The 16,952-nt window shown below is 39.7% G+C and overlaps 1 protein-coding gene across 2 annotated transcripts in view; it reads left to right on the top strand.

Annotated features, from left to right (window-relative positions):
- LOC119225135 (CUB and sushi domain-containing protein 1-like) overlaps positions 1 to 16,952 on the top strand; it is a 282,822-nt gene that overhangs the window by 169,870 nt on the left and 96,000 nt on the right. For both annotated transcript variants that reach the window (XM_037482822.2, XM_037482815.2), the window contains exons 11-20: positions 2,349 to 2,452; positions 2,696 to 2,808; positions 6,242 to 6,424; positions 6,535 to 6,720; positions 10,040 to 10,180; positions 12,633 to 12,754; positions 13,010 to 13,082; positions 14,272 to 14,410; positions 15,135 to 15,322; positions 15,512 to 15,700. In XM_037482822.2, coding sequence (XP_037338719.2) covers positions 2,349 to 2,452; positions 2,696 to 2,808; positions 6,242 to 6,424; positions 6,535 to 6,720; positions 10,040 to 10,180; positions 12,633 to 12,754; positions 13,010 to 13,082; positions 14,272 to 14,410; positions 15,135 to 15,322; positions 15,512 to 15,700 — 1,438 coding nt within the window. The remainder of the gene's footprint in view (positions 1 to 2,348; positions 2,453 to 2,695; positions 2,809 to 6,241; positions 6,425 to 6,534; positions 6,721 to 10,039; positions 10,181 to 12,632; positions 12,755 to 13,009; positions 13,083 to 14,271; positions 14,411 to 15,134; positions 15,323 to 15,511; positions 15,701 to 16,952) is intronic.

Genomic DNA, 16,952 nt, shown 5'->3' with positions numbered 1-16,952 from the left:
TCACACATACGATGAAACAGGCATGCTTGAATATAATTCTGCTTCAGCTGTTTAGACGGACATACCCGACAAAATACAGACACAGAATCGTGTGTGCATGTACAGATGTGTTCCGCTTCACTCCTTTTCTTCATTAACCACAAGCTGCTGAGGTTACAATCTTATACGTTTCCTACACTTCTGCCACACAGAAATATACTGCTTCAACAACAACACCTGACGTCTCATACCCTATATCAGAGGTCACAAACCGGCGGACCGCAGTTCAAGGAGCCGTCCCATCCAAAAGCTAAAAAAAAAAGACGGTTGTGATTTAAACGTGACGGGGCACTTTTCGACTGCGCAGCTTTACTTGCTTTTACGGTAGTAGCTTCAAGCACTGGCCAATTGCATTCGAGTTAAACCACCTCACGTGATACCACTCGACCAATCGAGCCGTTGCATTCCAGGCAGGACGATGATATCATATTAATACTGCGGACAGACGGGAGAGGTAGCCGCGAACAACAAATAAAAAGACGGTAGGAAGAGAAGAAAGATAGCGACGTTCGAGAAACAGACAGGTGAGACGGAGAAAGCGGGAGAAAGGGACGGGTAAGAAAACATGAGGAAGAAATGGAAAGCGAAAGTAGAGCATTTAGTCCTCAATGGACGGACTCGTTTCTGTTCATACTTCCCACGGACTCTCGTGTGCTCAGGACCCGTTGAAACGTCATCATGAGGAGAACGGCCATGATGCATTCAGGCCCAGGTTTAACAGCCTGGCAGGAAAAACTAGATCTTAATTCTTTCACTCAGCAAAAAGTGGGAGAGTGAATATACAACTTCTTTTAAACCATGTTAAAATGTGTTTAGATTTATTATTTATAATTTGCTGACACTGTCAAGTCCAAATGTGAAGCAGAAAAGAGGACATTTATTTGAACATGCCGAATTGTTCACTTTTTATTTTTTTAGTTAATTGAGAGAACATTATTTATATTAGCATATGTCACACATATGTTGAGTTCTTTGTTACGTGACAACACATTGTCAAAGGAGTTTTAGAATCATACTGAATTCATTTGATCTGTTAGGTGTGTATTAATTACATGCAAATGTTGATACAACTCTATTCCTCTTCTTATTCACACGAAGTAGTCATATTATGATCTCCCGGACCTTTGCTTCTAGAAATTTTCTCTAACTGGACCTCTTCACATTTTAGTTGAAGACTCTTGTCCTAAATAATAAATATTCATTCTTTTTAGAGTTAATATTTTGAATTGTATTTTTTTTAATTTCCCTCAAGTCTTAAAGCCTCTGAGTGTATATCTTTGATTAACAACTTAACCTGCTGGGGACAGCGGTGCAACTTGAGAACAACCAACATGTGCTTGAGATTGTATTTTACAAGGTGAGGATGGACACTTTCATGTTATAAGTGTATTGAAGAAAAAAGATGTTGTCCAGCTGGGATTCTAACTTTTTCTTGCTGATGAATCACAACCAAGGATCAAGGTGGAATCCCTGTTGAATTTAGTTTTGAAAAGCGAGTGCTGTTGTTTCACATTTCATAAGCTTTCCTTTTCGTTGGCCACATCATTTTCACATCCCCACCTTTTCAAATGCTCTCACTGAAGTTGAAAAACACACAAAAACAAAAAAATCTCCAGCCATTTTAAAAACACTACACAAAGTTCAGGGTCAATTAGATTAAAAAATGTGTTTAAAAAGTCTGTATTTAGCATTGAGCTGCATCTTCAATATAAAGGTGCAGATGTCAAAGATGAACATTTGTGTTCTTTTTAAGGTCAGTGTGTTTGCATATCGTTTGTGTGAGTGTGCATGGACACATTTAGACATATGTATGAATACAGATGTATACTGGTGACTTTCTATTTGTAACTTTGTGAAGTTAATCCCTCAGATGGTTTCAAATCCCTTTACATTATTTGAACACGAGCTGGCCAATTTATTTTTTGTCAAAAGCGGGGACAAAGGCTTAGCCATGCACTGAGTCTGAAGGGTGGAAAGGTAAGATTTTTCATCACTGTGCTGTTATAAACCATGTGATGGATTGGCATCAGCAAAATCACACATCTATGGTTTATATTAGTTCCCTAATACAGTAGAGATTGACTGATTGAGACCAACATCTTTTCTGAACTTGGGAAATGAACACTCATTTTATCAGAAAAATGTTTTACAGCAACTTCCCCCTGTGATTTAATCATGAGTTTCCTTTGCTGGAAATTGTGTGAAAAAGCATGAGACCATCCCTGCTGGAATTAATTAATAAATATAATTTTATAATCTTTTTCTTGTCTCTAATGTTTTCTCCTATTTTTCCCTTTTTGTTCTTCCAGGTGATAAAGCTGTCCTTTGAAGAGTTTGACCTGGAAAGAGGATATGACACACTAACTGTGGGAGATGGAGGGAAAATAGGAGACACTCGCAGAGTCCTCTATGTGTAAGCAACACTCACATTCTCTGGCCCATGATATAGTATTATGTGGAAATGCAACAGTATAGAACAGCTGCAATAAGCGAGGCAATTGGAGACACATGGACGCTATTGTGCAGGTACACATTATGCATTGTTACACAAGTAAGAAGTGATAAAGCAATCCTACTTTTTGACAGTTTTTGTTGCTGGGTTGTATTTGTATGTGACTGTGTGTGTGTGTGTGTGTGTGTGTGTGTGTTTGTTTAGACTTACAGGTTCCACTGTCCCTGACCTCATCGTTAGCTTGTCCAATCAGATGTGGCTCCACCTGCAGTCGGACGATACGATCGGCTCGGCGGGTTTCAAAGCAGTCTATGAAGGTAAGGCCCCCTCCAACCCCCACGCTTCTATCCCTCTTCTCTGCAGATAAAACACTCTCTCACAAACAGATATATACTCTCACACAATGGAGTGTGAAAGTCATTGCGTTGCTGACGGACTGATTCAATAGTGGACACAACGGCTATTGTCTGTCCTTGCGTAGACATGTGAGTGTGTGTGTGTGTCCGACTGTGCATTTCGAGAATTACGAGCCAATCAGCTGATCGTTTTGCTTGGTTATTTTTCCTACAACACCAAAGTTAACACTGATAGAGGGAGAACGATGGTGACAGTCAGAGCGAGTGAAGCTGAAAGTGAGACATCCCTCATAGATGTCCCTCTCAATACATCCTATTTAGAACAATCCATTAAATTATCTTCTGCGTTTCAACATTCCAAATCGCCTCTTTTGATTATATTTTATTAAATGGTACATATATTAATTTAATTAACTTCAGACAAACAGTGAGACAGGTAGAGAGATGAACGTTGATAAACTAGAGAGACGGAAGGAGACAAAATAATAAACTGAGTGAAAGGAAATAAACGATGTAGGTGAGATTGAGGGAATGTGAGAGAGGAGGAGGGAGGCAGATGGATAAAGGTTTGTGCGCTTGGTTGTGCTTAGCCACGTTTGATTCACTGATGTTGTTGACAGTGTTGTCCGGGGTCACTAACTGCTGAAGGGAACCAGCCCACTAGCTAGCTACAGAAACTGCATTTCACTGTCACTGTAAGCACGTGGTGTTAAACATCATATTATAAAGTGCTAACCGTTTTTCTCCTTACAACTTGCCCCGAGGGATCAAAATAGCCCACCTCAATTATACGTCGTATATTCCAAGGCAATGACACTATTAACTGAGATTGTTTTATAGGAAGAAAGTAATGGACATAAAGTCGTATTTGATAACCTCTAGATGATCTCGTGGTTTTACCCAGGATAACTGAACAACCGCCTGTGGTATGTTTTACCCTCGCTTGTATGTGTGTGATTCTGTCAACTTGCATAACGTCAGCAAGTCACACACTTTGATCAGATCAAACCCCCGAGAGCCTCAAAGACAGAACGTGTGTGTGTGTGTGTAGCTTTTTGAATACTGGCATGTGACACTTGTCAATCACTCTTTGTGTGTGTTTGTGGGTTTATGTGCATGTTCAAGAGGGAAAGAGAGCGATGATGATGTTAACATCATAAACCCTCTCAGCCCATTACGATAGTCGAGGCTTTCAGTGAAATGTGTCTGCCAAGTTCTCAGGCTGATGCCAATTGGCTCTGGAAAGAGTCACGATGTAAATAATAAACATTATTTTTTAAATCAACAGACTAAAATGACCATTGCATTGTTTTATTATTCCACAATAATGACACGGCAAAATGTTAACCTGGAGATTCCTGCTGTAGCCATAACTACCACAAGCGAGGTGAGTGCTTGAGTGACAGGTTTTTATACAAATGTCTATTCGTGCATGAATGCTGTCAACATGGAAACATCACAGCCATGTAAGACACAGTCACAGAACTTTAAAGGCATGAAATCAAAGGTGAAGATGTTCTGGTCCTAGCAAGGTTGCTGACAGTCGGCAGTCGGGGGGCGGGCAGTGCATAAAGCGCTATTGACCCCCAATTTAGGGCCAGATTTGGTGTTGCAGCTGTGCAGCTTCTCTTTGATGGCACTTTTAGCCATAAACTTTAATTGCAGGCAGGTTTTTGCATATCACTTCCTGAAAGGGACCGTTCATCATTGATGCAAGAAAGAGAGCTTCCATTAGTGGGGCACACACTTAATCTCCACTGTGTCACCTTATTCTGTGATAAATAAAGAATAATTATCTTTATGGATAGTCCTCTAAGTGAATGTGTTTAATCTTTTTTTTATTTCATTTGCATACATTTATTTCTCAGCCATGTATATTGCTTTGTATAATATATTGCTTCCGAAGAGCAAAAGACAAGGAAGCATGACATATATTGAGTTGTAAATCTGTGCCCTGCACTTCAACAAAATCTTTCAACTCTGACAGAAAAGAAGAACAAACTAAAAAAAGACTAAATAGGGAGCAAGAACGCTGCTGCCACCATAATGACAGACTTAGGGGCTCAAGATCGTTGATATCCATCCAGTCATTCGTCAACTGTGTGACAGATAGCTCTGGGCCACACACACAAACACACACACACGCCACTTCTTTGTGTATTCTACTCTTGTGGATCTACTTACATCCCAACAGATAGCAAATGGGAAGAACACGCACACACACACCCACATGCACACATACATTGCTCACCTTGAGATGTTTTTGCCCAGAGCGAATCCAGGAGCATGGTGGAGCATGTGTTACAAGATGACAGATGTCTGGTAGAATGTCAAATTTTAAAGGAGGAGAAAGCAGTGGATGAAAACATATTGCCATTAGGCGAAAACGGGATAACAAAGGAGAGTGACAAAACCAATGGGATATGATTGTAGGCCAGTTTGGCCCCTACTGTTAACGTGACACTCATGCCAAAAAGCAGATTATTTAATCAGATTGAGAGAGAAATACAAATTAAGCACTGAAGGAGCAGCAACAATTTAAACTGGTAACAGACAAAAAACGGGTGAAGAAACAATGCAAGAATGTCGTATGCAATATAATGTCACAAGCATCGGTGTTGCTCTCTATGATTTGTACATCCTGCGTTTTTTTAACGAGTAAGTATGATGTGTGTGTGTGTGTGTGTGTGTGTGTGTGTGTGTGTGTGTGTGTGTGTGTGTGTGTGTGTGTGTGTGTGTGTGTGTGTGTGTGTGTGTGTGTGTGTGTGTGTGTGTGTGTGTGTGTGTGTGTGTGTGTGTGTGTGTGTGTGTGTGTGTGTGTGTGTGTGTGTGTGTGTGTGTGTGTTTTACCTGTGTGCTTCCCCTGCCCTTCCAACTAAAGCACAGAATTGTCAATAATTGAGACTTGGAATTTTAACTTTTTTGTTTTGCTGCCCCCCATAGTCACATTGACGTTGCAGCTATTATTTCTTTGAATTAATGGTAAGTTATTACCATTTGTCAACCTACAATCAAGAGTAGAAGGTGGCCATTGCAAACTTTTAAAGTATGGCTGTTGTGGATAGACAGCATAAGAAGTCTTTTCGCATTCAAAGACACACACACGCACACATTTATATTAACCTTAGCCACAAGTCTGATAGAGGTTTTTAAAAGGCATAGTTGATAAAGTTGATAGCTGCGACAGCCAGAAGGATGACATGAGGATCAACATGGCCTCGGTACCATAAACAGCCAAAACAGCACGATTTGAAAATCAAAGAATCAATAAATGCCTTTATTCCCATTTAATCCCACCTCACAAGTACGAACAAACTAACCACTAATCTCACCACGTTGCATGTTGCATTCATTTTCGGGATGAAAACATGGCTGTACATGTTATGTATTGCAGAGATCGAACGGGGAGGCTGTGGCGATCCCGGCGTGCCGGCATTTGGTCGTCGTAGCGGTGATCGCTTTCAACATGGCGACGTGTTGACCTTCTTTTGCCAGTCAGCCTTTGAACTAGTGGGAGAGAAGACCATCACTTGCCAGCACAATAACCAGTGGTCTGGCAATAAACCCAGTTGTATATGTAAGTGCATGTTTATTTTGCTATATTTAATTATTTTTGCTTGCATGCTTTCCCAATTACCTGTTAACTTGACCTCTTTCCTTACTGCCTCTGTTCATTCCTGATTGTAGTTTCATGTTTCTTCAACTTCACGGCTCCGTCTGGGACTGTGTTGTCACCGAACTACCCAGAGGAGTACGGGAACAACCTGAACTGTGTGTGGCTGATTATCTCTGAGCCGGGTAGCCGTATTCATCTCCTGTTCTCTGACTTTGACCTGGAGCCACAGTTCGACTGGTTGGTGATCAAAGATGAAGGTAATTGTATCCTAATTTCTCATTCCCCAAATTAACACCCCTGGCAATGCATTAAAAGGAAATTCCATGTTGCTCAAATATCGATGTGCATTTAGGTAACCTCTTATTAGGTTTGGTTGAGGAATAGCTTGCTGGCAAACTCAGAATATTTATTTTGTTGTGCACTTTTCCACTACACAAAGAACACAGGGCAATTTGATGACCCATTGAAAGCTATTGATTCAAACTGAATCAACAAAAGACCTTGTTTTCTCTGGCTTGTCATAAAAGATGAAGTTGTGCTAAATTAGCAGGCCGTAAACCTGTCCCTCAGCAGGGGATTTTTCGTGGCATGGTTTTGAAAATTGCAGGGCAATTAGTGCTTCTCCAATGGGCAAATTTTAATTAAAGTTGTTGCTTCGAAGTCTAGTTTGTTGTGCTTGCTGATCAAACACTGCCGTCACATTGAACCACCAGCGTACGCCTTCTTTTATCACTGCGACTCTTCTATTGATGAAATTCCCTCTTGAATGTTATCAAGATTTTAAAACTCTTGGGATATTTAGCAGAGAAAATACCTTTGTAACTACTGTTTTAGATCAGTTAAAGGAATTTATGTGAAAACTGCAAAAGCTGTTGTTTGCACCACAACTATGTGAACCTTGAAGAAAATAACACTGAACATCTTTTTGAATATTTTGAAGTCAACTGCCGCAGTACTGAACTCAGCATGCTGACATATAATAAAAATGGGTCTAAAAGTAACACAACTCAACATGGGTATGGTGAGTTAATTTGCAATCATTGATTTAAAAGATAAAAAAGTATATTTGGGAAATTACTTTGGGAGGCAGTGACAGCCATAATAAACGGATCACTTCTCAAGTGTTGCTAATACATCATTGATAATATACATATTTATTAATATTTTGAAATTCTCTCTTTTGTCACACATTGACGTGAAAAACATTTGCATCGTTGTTATCTACACAATTGCTGTTATGAAGTCAATCTTGTGACACACTGCCCCAGCGCTTTAGTCCTGAAGGGAAATAAATCTGCATCCAAATGTAATATGATAAAAGTTTCTCTCCATAATAAAACCATTTGTCTTGTCCAATCACCAAGGAGTTTATGTGACCTTGCCACTCACGACTTTGATCCCTGCATAATAGGAGAATGAAATAAAAACAAATGCACAAGCAATAATCCATAAATCAACTGGGAAACAATACTATAAGAAATCTGCTGAAGCTTCAAGTTATGCTTGTAACTACTTTATAAAAGGTTAACATAATCGGAAAGCCATCTAATAAATGACCACATTGTGATGGATTGTTACATAATGCATCTCTGTGAACCTCCTCCTAAATAAGTAAGGCTATGACCATGTCACTATTGTTGCGTTGTTTTTCTTTTAGTAAGATATGCCCTAAGTTTGCTGACGAACAAGGTGAATGGGACTTTGAAACTCGGTCACCATGTAGCTTTATTCATTCAAAGATAAAAAAAAACTCCTCAGTTAAGAGGAAATAAAAACAAAAAACTAAATAAAAATGTTTCTGCACAGCGTTGCTGACGAATCCCTGGCTGGGTTTCTACACTGCTTTTCTTTGCACCTTTTTGAGTATTATTTTCACAAAGTTGTGCATTCCAAACAATATATTCTAAATCACATAGAAAATAAATCATGCTGTCTTCTATATTATAAATTTTTTATTAAGGATTTGATGGACTAGGAATAATCTGAAACAGTGCTGATACCATTTTCGTGTGCCTTTTAAAATATATAATGCAAAAGTAAAGTTTAAAGTAAAAAAGTATAAATATTGTTAGTGTCAATAGAATCGTCAAATGAATATATTACAATTAATGTACCACTGACCAAAAGAAGTAGGTCTTCTCCCGTCTTCTCACTGCAAGTGCATAAACACAATCGCTCTGTATACGCATGGATTACAACGACTGGATTTAAAGTCTGTCAGACTATGAAAAAAACATGATTGCAGATGCCATAGGGCCAGTTCAAGCATCACCGAGCCCACAGAGATAGTTGATTTCTGGAGAGTGACCTTTTCAAATGTAATCATTGAACGGACCAGAACACAAGACACCACTTCAAACCGTTTGCTCGGTGGGTAGATGGCCCTGCGTGGACGTGCACATGACATATTGGGTGGCAAAAGGCAAAATGAATGTCACTAGGGCTCCTTCTCCTACCTGTAAAACACTGCAGGTGTTTTTTGATGATTCACAGCTACTGCTGCAGCACCAATCGGTTTGACTCCTTGTGGGCCATCAGCAACAATGAGCATAGTGTCATCTTTGGCAGTGAACTGAACCTGGGCATGCCAGTAGCTCATCAGCATCAGTTGACATTTACAATTGCTGATCACACTCAAACTACAATTCCAATAGCATTAGATGACACAATAAAATGGTCTTTTAAATCTCAAATGTCTCTCACTAATGCACAATCATTATGGCGCTGCTGCTGGAGGTTAATCTGTTTATTTCTACCTGCTAAAAGCTACTGGCTGCGACGATTGATTTCTCAAACAACCAACTCAGCCTCCCTCTGTTCATGGGTCTTATCACCATTGCTGGGGATGGCACTTCTCTCCTTGTGTATTATGTTTATTCCATATCTCACCGATAACAGCCTGCTGGGCCCTGTTCTGTGTACCCCTCACGGGTTATATTCGATCACTACTGAATGTGTCGCTGGTGTTTGGATCATTTGGGAGCACCCTCAAGAGCAGAGTGTATTCTGCCAAAAAGTGTGTAGTTTGCGGTAAATGATACTATCCTGTGACACGGGTGTCTGGTATGGTTACAGCTGCACAGGCAAGTGGGGGATGGGTAGTGGCTTTGGGACCATTCAATTGGTACACAGAGGGTCCTTAAATGGGAATATTGAGCGAGGCCTTGATGCTACAGCATATCTTAACATATGTTACATATATTACAGCCCGGTTCAGCCATTCATTACAGTCTCTAAGGGGTTTGATTGGTACTTGAAACAATATAAGGCTTACTGCCACAGTGACAAGATTTTGAGTATGTACATTGGTAACATTTTTACTCAAAATAACACACAAAAACACATTAAGCCATGGTAACTTTAACAAGAGTCTTAAGACCTAATGAGTTGTCTCAAAGTAACACTAATAATAATAATATTTAATACTTCTCCTGAGGTCTTTCGGGGTGTTTTCTTTTTTTATTGGAGCCCTTCACTTTCCAAGTACGTCCTTGGCCTAATGTTATTCAGACATAATTAGATAAGAAACAACAAAACATGTCTCTAAAAGATTGTTTAAACTGTGTTCTACTTCAGGCCTGTCTGAGCCAACAACCTTTGGGACGTTCTCGGGAAAAGATGTCCCATCCCAGATCGCCTCGAATGGACACATCATGAGACTGGAATTTCAATCTGATCATTCCAATACTGGAAAAGGATTCAATATCAGCTACACAAGTATGTGCTTCCTACCTACCTGTCTGTGTCTGTCTGTTGATTAGATGTACTGACATGAGAGACGTAGGATTGCTTTTCTAAGATTACAGCTCTTCAGAATGGATGAAAACAGACCTTTTCATAGATGCAACAGTGTAAGATCCTATTGTGACAAAGAAATACTTGTCTAATATGTAATGCAGCAGCAATATACACTATTTTTGAATTAGGGAAGATATTCTTACTTTCTCTTGAAGCACTTGGCATCTCTGTTTTTCTGTGTTGTTCTTTTTCTTGACAGATTACTCTTTGTATGTCTTACTCATGCTATACTTAGTTAAAGCCGTCCCATTTTTAGCTTTGAATCTGACTAGTGCATCTTGTATATGTGCCTGCTCTAAGCTGAACGAGTGCTGCATGACTGACTCTGATTTATTCTTTCTTAATTTCATGTGGTTTTGCTCCATTTCCCAGACTGCCTCCCCCATGACCTTGTCTCTGACTTTCCTTTAAAGAGTTATATTTGACTGGTAAAAGTTATAAAAGTGATATTTTTTGTCTCTTCAGCACCACAGAATAAAAGTTGATCCTCTAATCCTAATGCAAACAATTTAATCCCTAATCCTAACACGGATTAAATGCACCATTGGAAGCAAAATATGCCAATAGAGTCCTTTTCACTGACAAACATTCATCTACTAAAAGTCTCTTGAAAAACACAAGAAAAACACGATTACTGTGGATGAATACCCATATGTACATTTTATTGACAGAACAATTGGAGAATATAATTGGAACACATCATAACACATGTTATTAGTTTCTTACATTAATGTTAAATGGTAAATGGATTCCATTTGGGTAAATTTATACCACATCAAACAGCAAAATTACTCCAATATTCACACAGAAACGAGATACAGCAATTCATGGTAAACTAGCAAAACGTCTTACTGCACCCCCATTGAAATCACACAATACCAGTAAAAAGCTACACCCTGCCACACCCTCAGGATCTTGACACTTGATTTCCAATATATTGCTTTCGAAGTCATTGGTCGTGGCTTCTCTCCTTCTCGCTGTCCCCGACATCATATCTCCACCAGGAGAATCACTCACAGTCAGCTACAGGTTTTTTGGGGAGCTCGAGGCTGCTGACGCAGAGTGTAGAAAATGCAAGGCACTGTTTAATACAAAAGCCACACACAAAATAGTTAAGTCACATTGAAAACAATGACACAAAGCTGACCCAATCTCCTAAAGTTTTGTCTGGTAAGGGCTTTGCACTGTCATTGACTGTGCCCAGCGGCGTATTGCTGACTGCTGGCTCACTACTTTGAAAGGGCTCGCCCCGAGTAGACGTTGGTCCACTAGTGATGACAGTGCCGAGTGCACCACCGCATCCCAGCCGCTGCTCTGCGGTCAGAGACAACAGTGGAAGGAGACCACACAGTATATTTCTGTGTGTGAAACCGTTTTCTTACTTTTGTTTGTTTTAGACAGTGTGTCAGGCCAACCAAACTACACACAAAGCTGATTGCGTCACAGCAATGTGGCCGCTGCTCTGCGGCACGATGCACAGTTAGTACGTGTCTCGTTTGACGGGCACCGACCTCATGTGAGAAAAAAGGACCTACCTCTGTGAGAGCCTCGGTACAGATATCTAATTGAATTAAAGTCAAGTTTTTTCATTTCAGTCTCACACTTCCTTTATCTGAAACACTTTATTATAATTATACTTACTTATTATTTATTATTTACTTATAATTGTATCCCCCCAATATTTTTCAGTACTTTTAACAAGGTCTGATGTGAGAAAGTATACATGGCTATATTATGTTTGAGTGCGTAAGTAGTATGTATCCATGTATCCAGATGTATCCAGATGTATCCATCTGCCTGCATACATGCACTGCATGTATTATGTGTGAGGATTCTTTGCATATGGAACCTTCCTCAATTGCTCTCATTTTCCCCCTCTGTCTTTTTTTTTCTCTGTCTACTCTCATTTTCTTCCCATCAGTAGCTAATCAACCTGAGGCATGACCAATCACTGGAAGTGTGCTCTGGGTGGGATCAGGTTAATCTCTGAAATGGGGATGAAATAAGCTAAACATGACAGGGTTGAATCCACGTGAAGATAAATGCCATTCCTATATTTCCATATCAGTAGAGATGTCACATTTACTGACAGTGATTTCCCCCCTCCTTGATTTTTTTTTATTTCACGGTATTCAAATGCATTAAAATACCTTGTTGTTCAAATGATCAAACCTGCACATGTATTCTGAACCACTCCAACGCTTAAAATGTCAATGCTATTGTCTGTAGGCACAATGGGTTATTTTTTTATTGTCTTAAGCTGTCAAATGTTCTCTGTTCTCAGTTAAAAAAAAATTAGTATTTCGTTTTCTAACCATTTGTTTAGTTCTTTGTTTATTTTAACTATTCCCTCATTGTTATTTCTCTGAAGCATTTGGACAGAATGAATGCCATGACCCAGGAGTTCCTGTCAATGGTCAAAGGTATGGTGACCAATTCCAGCTCGGCAGCTCTGTGGCTTTCCGCTGCGATCAAGGATTCATTAGGACACAGGTACGGTATTGTATATCGGTGTTGATCTACCATAATAGGGTATTCACACAAGATATTTACTATGTTTATTAGAAGTGATAACATCAGTAGCATGTTTGTAATAGCATTTGTACAGATTCCTCCCCTATTCCTAATTTGTCGGTTGAATTTACTTGTATTCATTTTTACTTATTTATTTTTAGTTGTTGTTTAATGTTGTTTTTATTTCTTCCTTTATCTTAAGTACCATATCTAAGTATCATGACCTGTTTTCAGGGGTCTGATCAGGTCACTTGCATCATCCAGGATGGAAATGTCGTTTGGTCGGCGGCTGTACCTCGCTGTGAAGGTAAACACAAATACAGACTTTCATTGCACATGACCAACAGACAATTATAGAAAATGTTGGACTTGCCCCAAAAGAGGATGACAAAACAGCTTAAGTGTGCTTATGCAACTTTAGAACTTCACTACATTTCCTTCTCTCATTGCTTTAGCCTGCATTCTCCCCACATGTATTCAGCTTGTTTTCACGCATCTTTCACTTTAACATCAATATTCTTAAATGAGAAGTTCTGCTGAAATTCAGGGTGATGCATTCATCAAATGCAGAATCCCATATACAGAGATGTGTCAATGGGGTGCAGATTTGCCACTATTTAGATGTCATAAGGAGGGTAGTGAACAGTTATTTCAGCACTTTTCGCCTGGAGAATGTATACTATTTTTGTGGCCCCTTCATCCCCTTGATTGTATTGACTAAATCACAAGATACAATATTGGCTGTTGTTAATAAATGGGATGGATGAGACCATACAATTGAAGAGGGCTGTCACCTTATTAAATATGAAACGTCGGAAAATATTATTCCACCCATTGGACAAGGAAGGATACTTATACTTTATTTCTTGAATGACTTCCTCTTGTAAATCCAATCCATGAGTACCACAGCTTCAGTGTGCACAAAGCAGGTACAAGAAAATTAATTTTCTTTAGCTTGCTGAAAATCTGGAGTTATGTTAGCAATCAGAAAGATGAAGGCATCAGCAACTTTAGAACGGAGCAAGCGTGAGTGTGAAATAAGAGCTATGCAAATTACATATTGGAGAAAGAGCACTCGGTATCATGAATTCCAGCCCTAAAGTTGTTATAAAGGATGTTACAGTAGTTTAATTAAGCATTTTATTTATATTGATCCTATACTGAACTTTTGTACTCAATCTTGACTATCTGTCAGCAATGTGCAGTTTTTTGAGTGACAGACAAATGGGGAGCTTATTTATTACTTAAATATTCTTGAATTTAATTATTTTAGCCCTTTTTCCAAGGGCTGAACAACTCAAATGTGTCTTTTCTGAAAGTAAACGTGTTGGTATAAACTCTATAGATTTATAAAGGGTTACAGCGCTAACCTAAATTGGAAAACTATGAGTCTCTAAACTTGATGTGACATGAGCGTTTTGCTCATGCAATAATAGTGTTAAAGCAAAAGTGATTAATTCCTCTCCCTCTGTGGTTGTGTGTTTATTTCCCTGTAGCTCCGTGTGGAGGACACCTCACAGCTCATACTGGTGTTCTTCTGTCGCCGGGTTGGCCCTCATTTTACAAAGACTCTCTGAACTGCCAGTGGGTGATTGAAGCGCAGCCAGACCACGCTGTGAAAATACACTTTGACAGGTCAGTGAGTGGGTTCTGTAGGCGTAGAGAGCTTTGTTTGAGTTTGCTCATCACTTACTCAGAATACTCGTCAGATTGTTATTAATTGGATAACAAGGCCATCTTGAAAGACGTTTTTTACACTTCTGTCCCACAGCCGTTGAATTATTAAGTCAGTCTTTTTGTTGGTCTGTCTTTCAGAAATATTGTCAGTTTTTCGAATACAAATAAAGTTGTTGAGATAATGCTGCTGTAAATAATTGATGTTGTTTTTTTTGCACAGTTTTCTCTGAAAACAACCCACAAGCAGATGCAGTGTAGCCTGAAATTGCTAAAACTCATATTTGTCTTTTGGGGAATTGACGTAACGGCCAAATTATCTTCATCGAGGCGGGTCCTTCAGAATTTGCATTGTGTGTAAATATCATGTCCTGGGGCTAACCGTTGGCTGGTTAGAGCAGTACGCTGTCATTAGTGGTATCAAACTCTTTGTTTTCTATCCAGGAAAGGTAGTTGCATTCCTGTGATATTTTCCAAATGATAAACAGCACCGACGGTCTCGAGGAACGAGCTGGTTCCGCGTGACCTTCAGACACAACTCTTGATATTGCAGGCAGAAAGCCTTTTTTTCAGATAGTTGGTTTTACAAGGTCAGTTATTTTCAATTTACAGGTGGAATGTGAGTCAATGTGAATCACTTTTTCTATTTGCTTCTTTTTTCGTTGTTGCTTGTGCGTCTGCGTAGGTTCCAGACTGAGGTTAATTATGACACACTGGAAATCCGGGACGGCCCCTCGGTCTCTTCTCCCCTCGTCGGTGAATATCACGGCACCCAAGCGCCTCATTTCCTGATTTCCACATCCAACGTCCTGTTCCTGTTGTTCACGACAGACAACAGCCGCTCTGCAGCGGGCTTCAGCATCCGATATGAAAGTAAGGCTGATTGACTGACTGATAGAAATGTTTGGTAGACACGAGATGAATTACTTGCAGGTACTCATATGGAACAAAATGGTTTTGTGAAGACAAGCTTAAAAAGTGTAATTATTCACACACACACACACACACACACATTTCACCCTCTTGACTTTTTGATTTTTTCTTGTGTGATGTGATTCTCAGGTGTGAAAATGGAGTCAGACTCTTGTCTTGATCCTGGTATTCCAGTCAACGGTCGTCGCCATGGCACGAGCTTTTTTATCGGCTCCCGTGTCTCATTTACATGTGATCTGGGATACACACTAAGTGATCAGGAGCCAATTGTTTGCGAGCACAATCATCAGTGGAGTCACGCTCTTCCCAGCTGTGATGGTGAGAATCTTTTATCTTTCATTTTAACCCACAAAACCTATATTGCGTGGAGATCTGGCGCATGCTAAAACCTGATGGGCCATTAAGACTTATTTAGAAAATAGAAAGTTGCACCAAACTGAAATGAAATGCCAAAGTTTTAGAAAAGTAAAAACAGTTTGTCACACTTGAAAATTGGCTTCTCACTTTATTGAGCTGAGTTGCCGACGATGACTAAGAATTTAAAATACACTGATCAGTGTACAGTGAGAAATCGCTAAGGCTTATATTTGACAATGACCAGGCTGAATCAGTGTGTATCGTCAACAGTAAACTGCTATTTGCAATTCTGTTTTACGAGCCACTAGCTGTGTGTTAATTGTGTGTGGGATAAGTGGGAAAGTGTTTGAGCTTTAAACAGTACTTAAATGTCACAAAACAAACAAACCAAAAGTACCTGCATATTAAATGCAAACACATGGTCTAAGCGTCATTAGGTAAGCGGTACGCCTGCATTAATGCACGCTGGTTGTTTGAGGGTTCTATCGTCCCTTATCCACTTACTGGTTTGGGATGTTCCTGAACACGAACCTGCCCATGATGGTCCCTTTCTCATGTAAACAAAAACAAAAGTGGAGTGAGTAGAGTGAAGAGGCTGAAAGACATTTGAAGGAGAGCAGATAGAGGTGCAGGTGTTCCTATAAGTACCGTCTTTTCCAGTCTCGTGCATTTTATTCCATTTCATTAGATGTAACCTGCAGCCACTGCGGTAATTAATTGATTAATTACGACGTATCCCCACTCCAAAGAACACACTAACGAAATGTTTCAAGTTGGACATCGAGCCTCAGTGAAATTATGCGGGTCAACAAGCACGACTGAAACAGATGCTCAGCGACCGTCGCAGGCCTTCTCCTCCAGCATTTGCCCACGCTATCGTGGGAGATTCATACACAGCATCTGATTCATTCTGCCAATTATTGAAGAATCCCAATTTGAAAGCCAAAGTCAGGATGTCTCAACTTGGGAGTGAGTTCATGCCGAGGCAATCCATCTCACGGTCTCAACCGTGTAACATAAGCAGTTTTAAATGGCCACAGTGACATTTTCAATTTTCAGCCAATCATGCCATCTCACCAGACAGCTGTTACATAACAAGACACACTATTTCAGAACCGCGCTTTAGTAAAAAGGTGTGTGAGCCTTGACTAGAGTATAATAAATCATATTTAGCTTTCAGAGAAGATTACACGAGCAGAATTATGTGTGAAAT

Source organism: Pungitius pungitius, chromosome 4, assembly GCF_949316345.1.
Source record: "Pungitius pungitius chromosome 4, fPunPun2.1, whole genome shotgun sequence".
In the NCBI taxonomy this organism is placed as follows: domain Eukaryota; kingdom Metazoa; phylum Chordata; class Actinopteri; order Perciformes; family Gasterosteidae; genus Pungitius; species Pungitius pungitius.
This window is presented reverse-complemented; position numbering and strand designations above follow the sequence as displayed.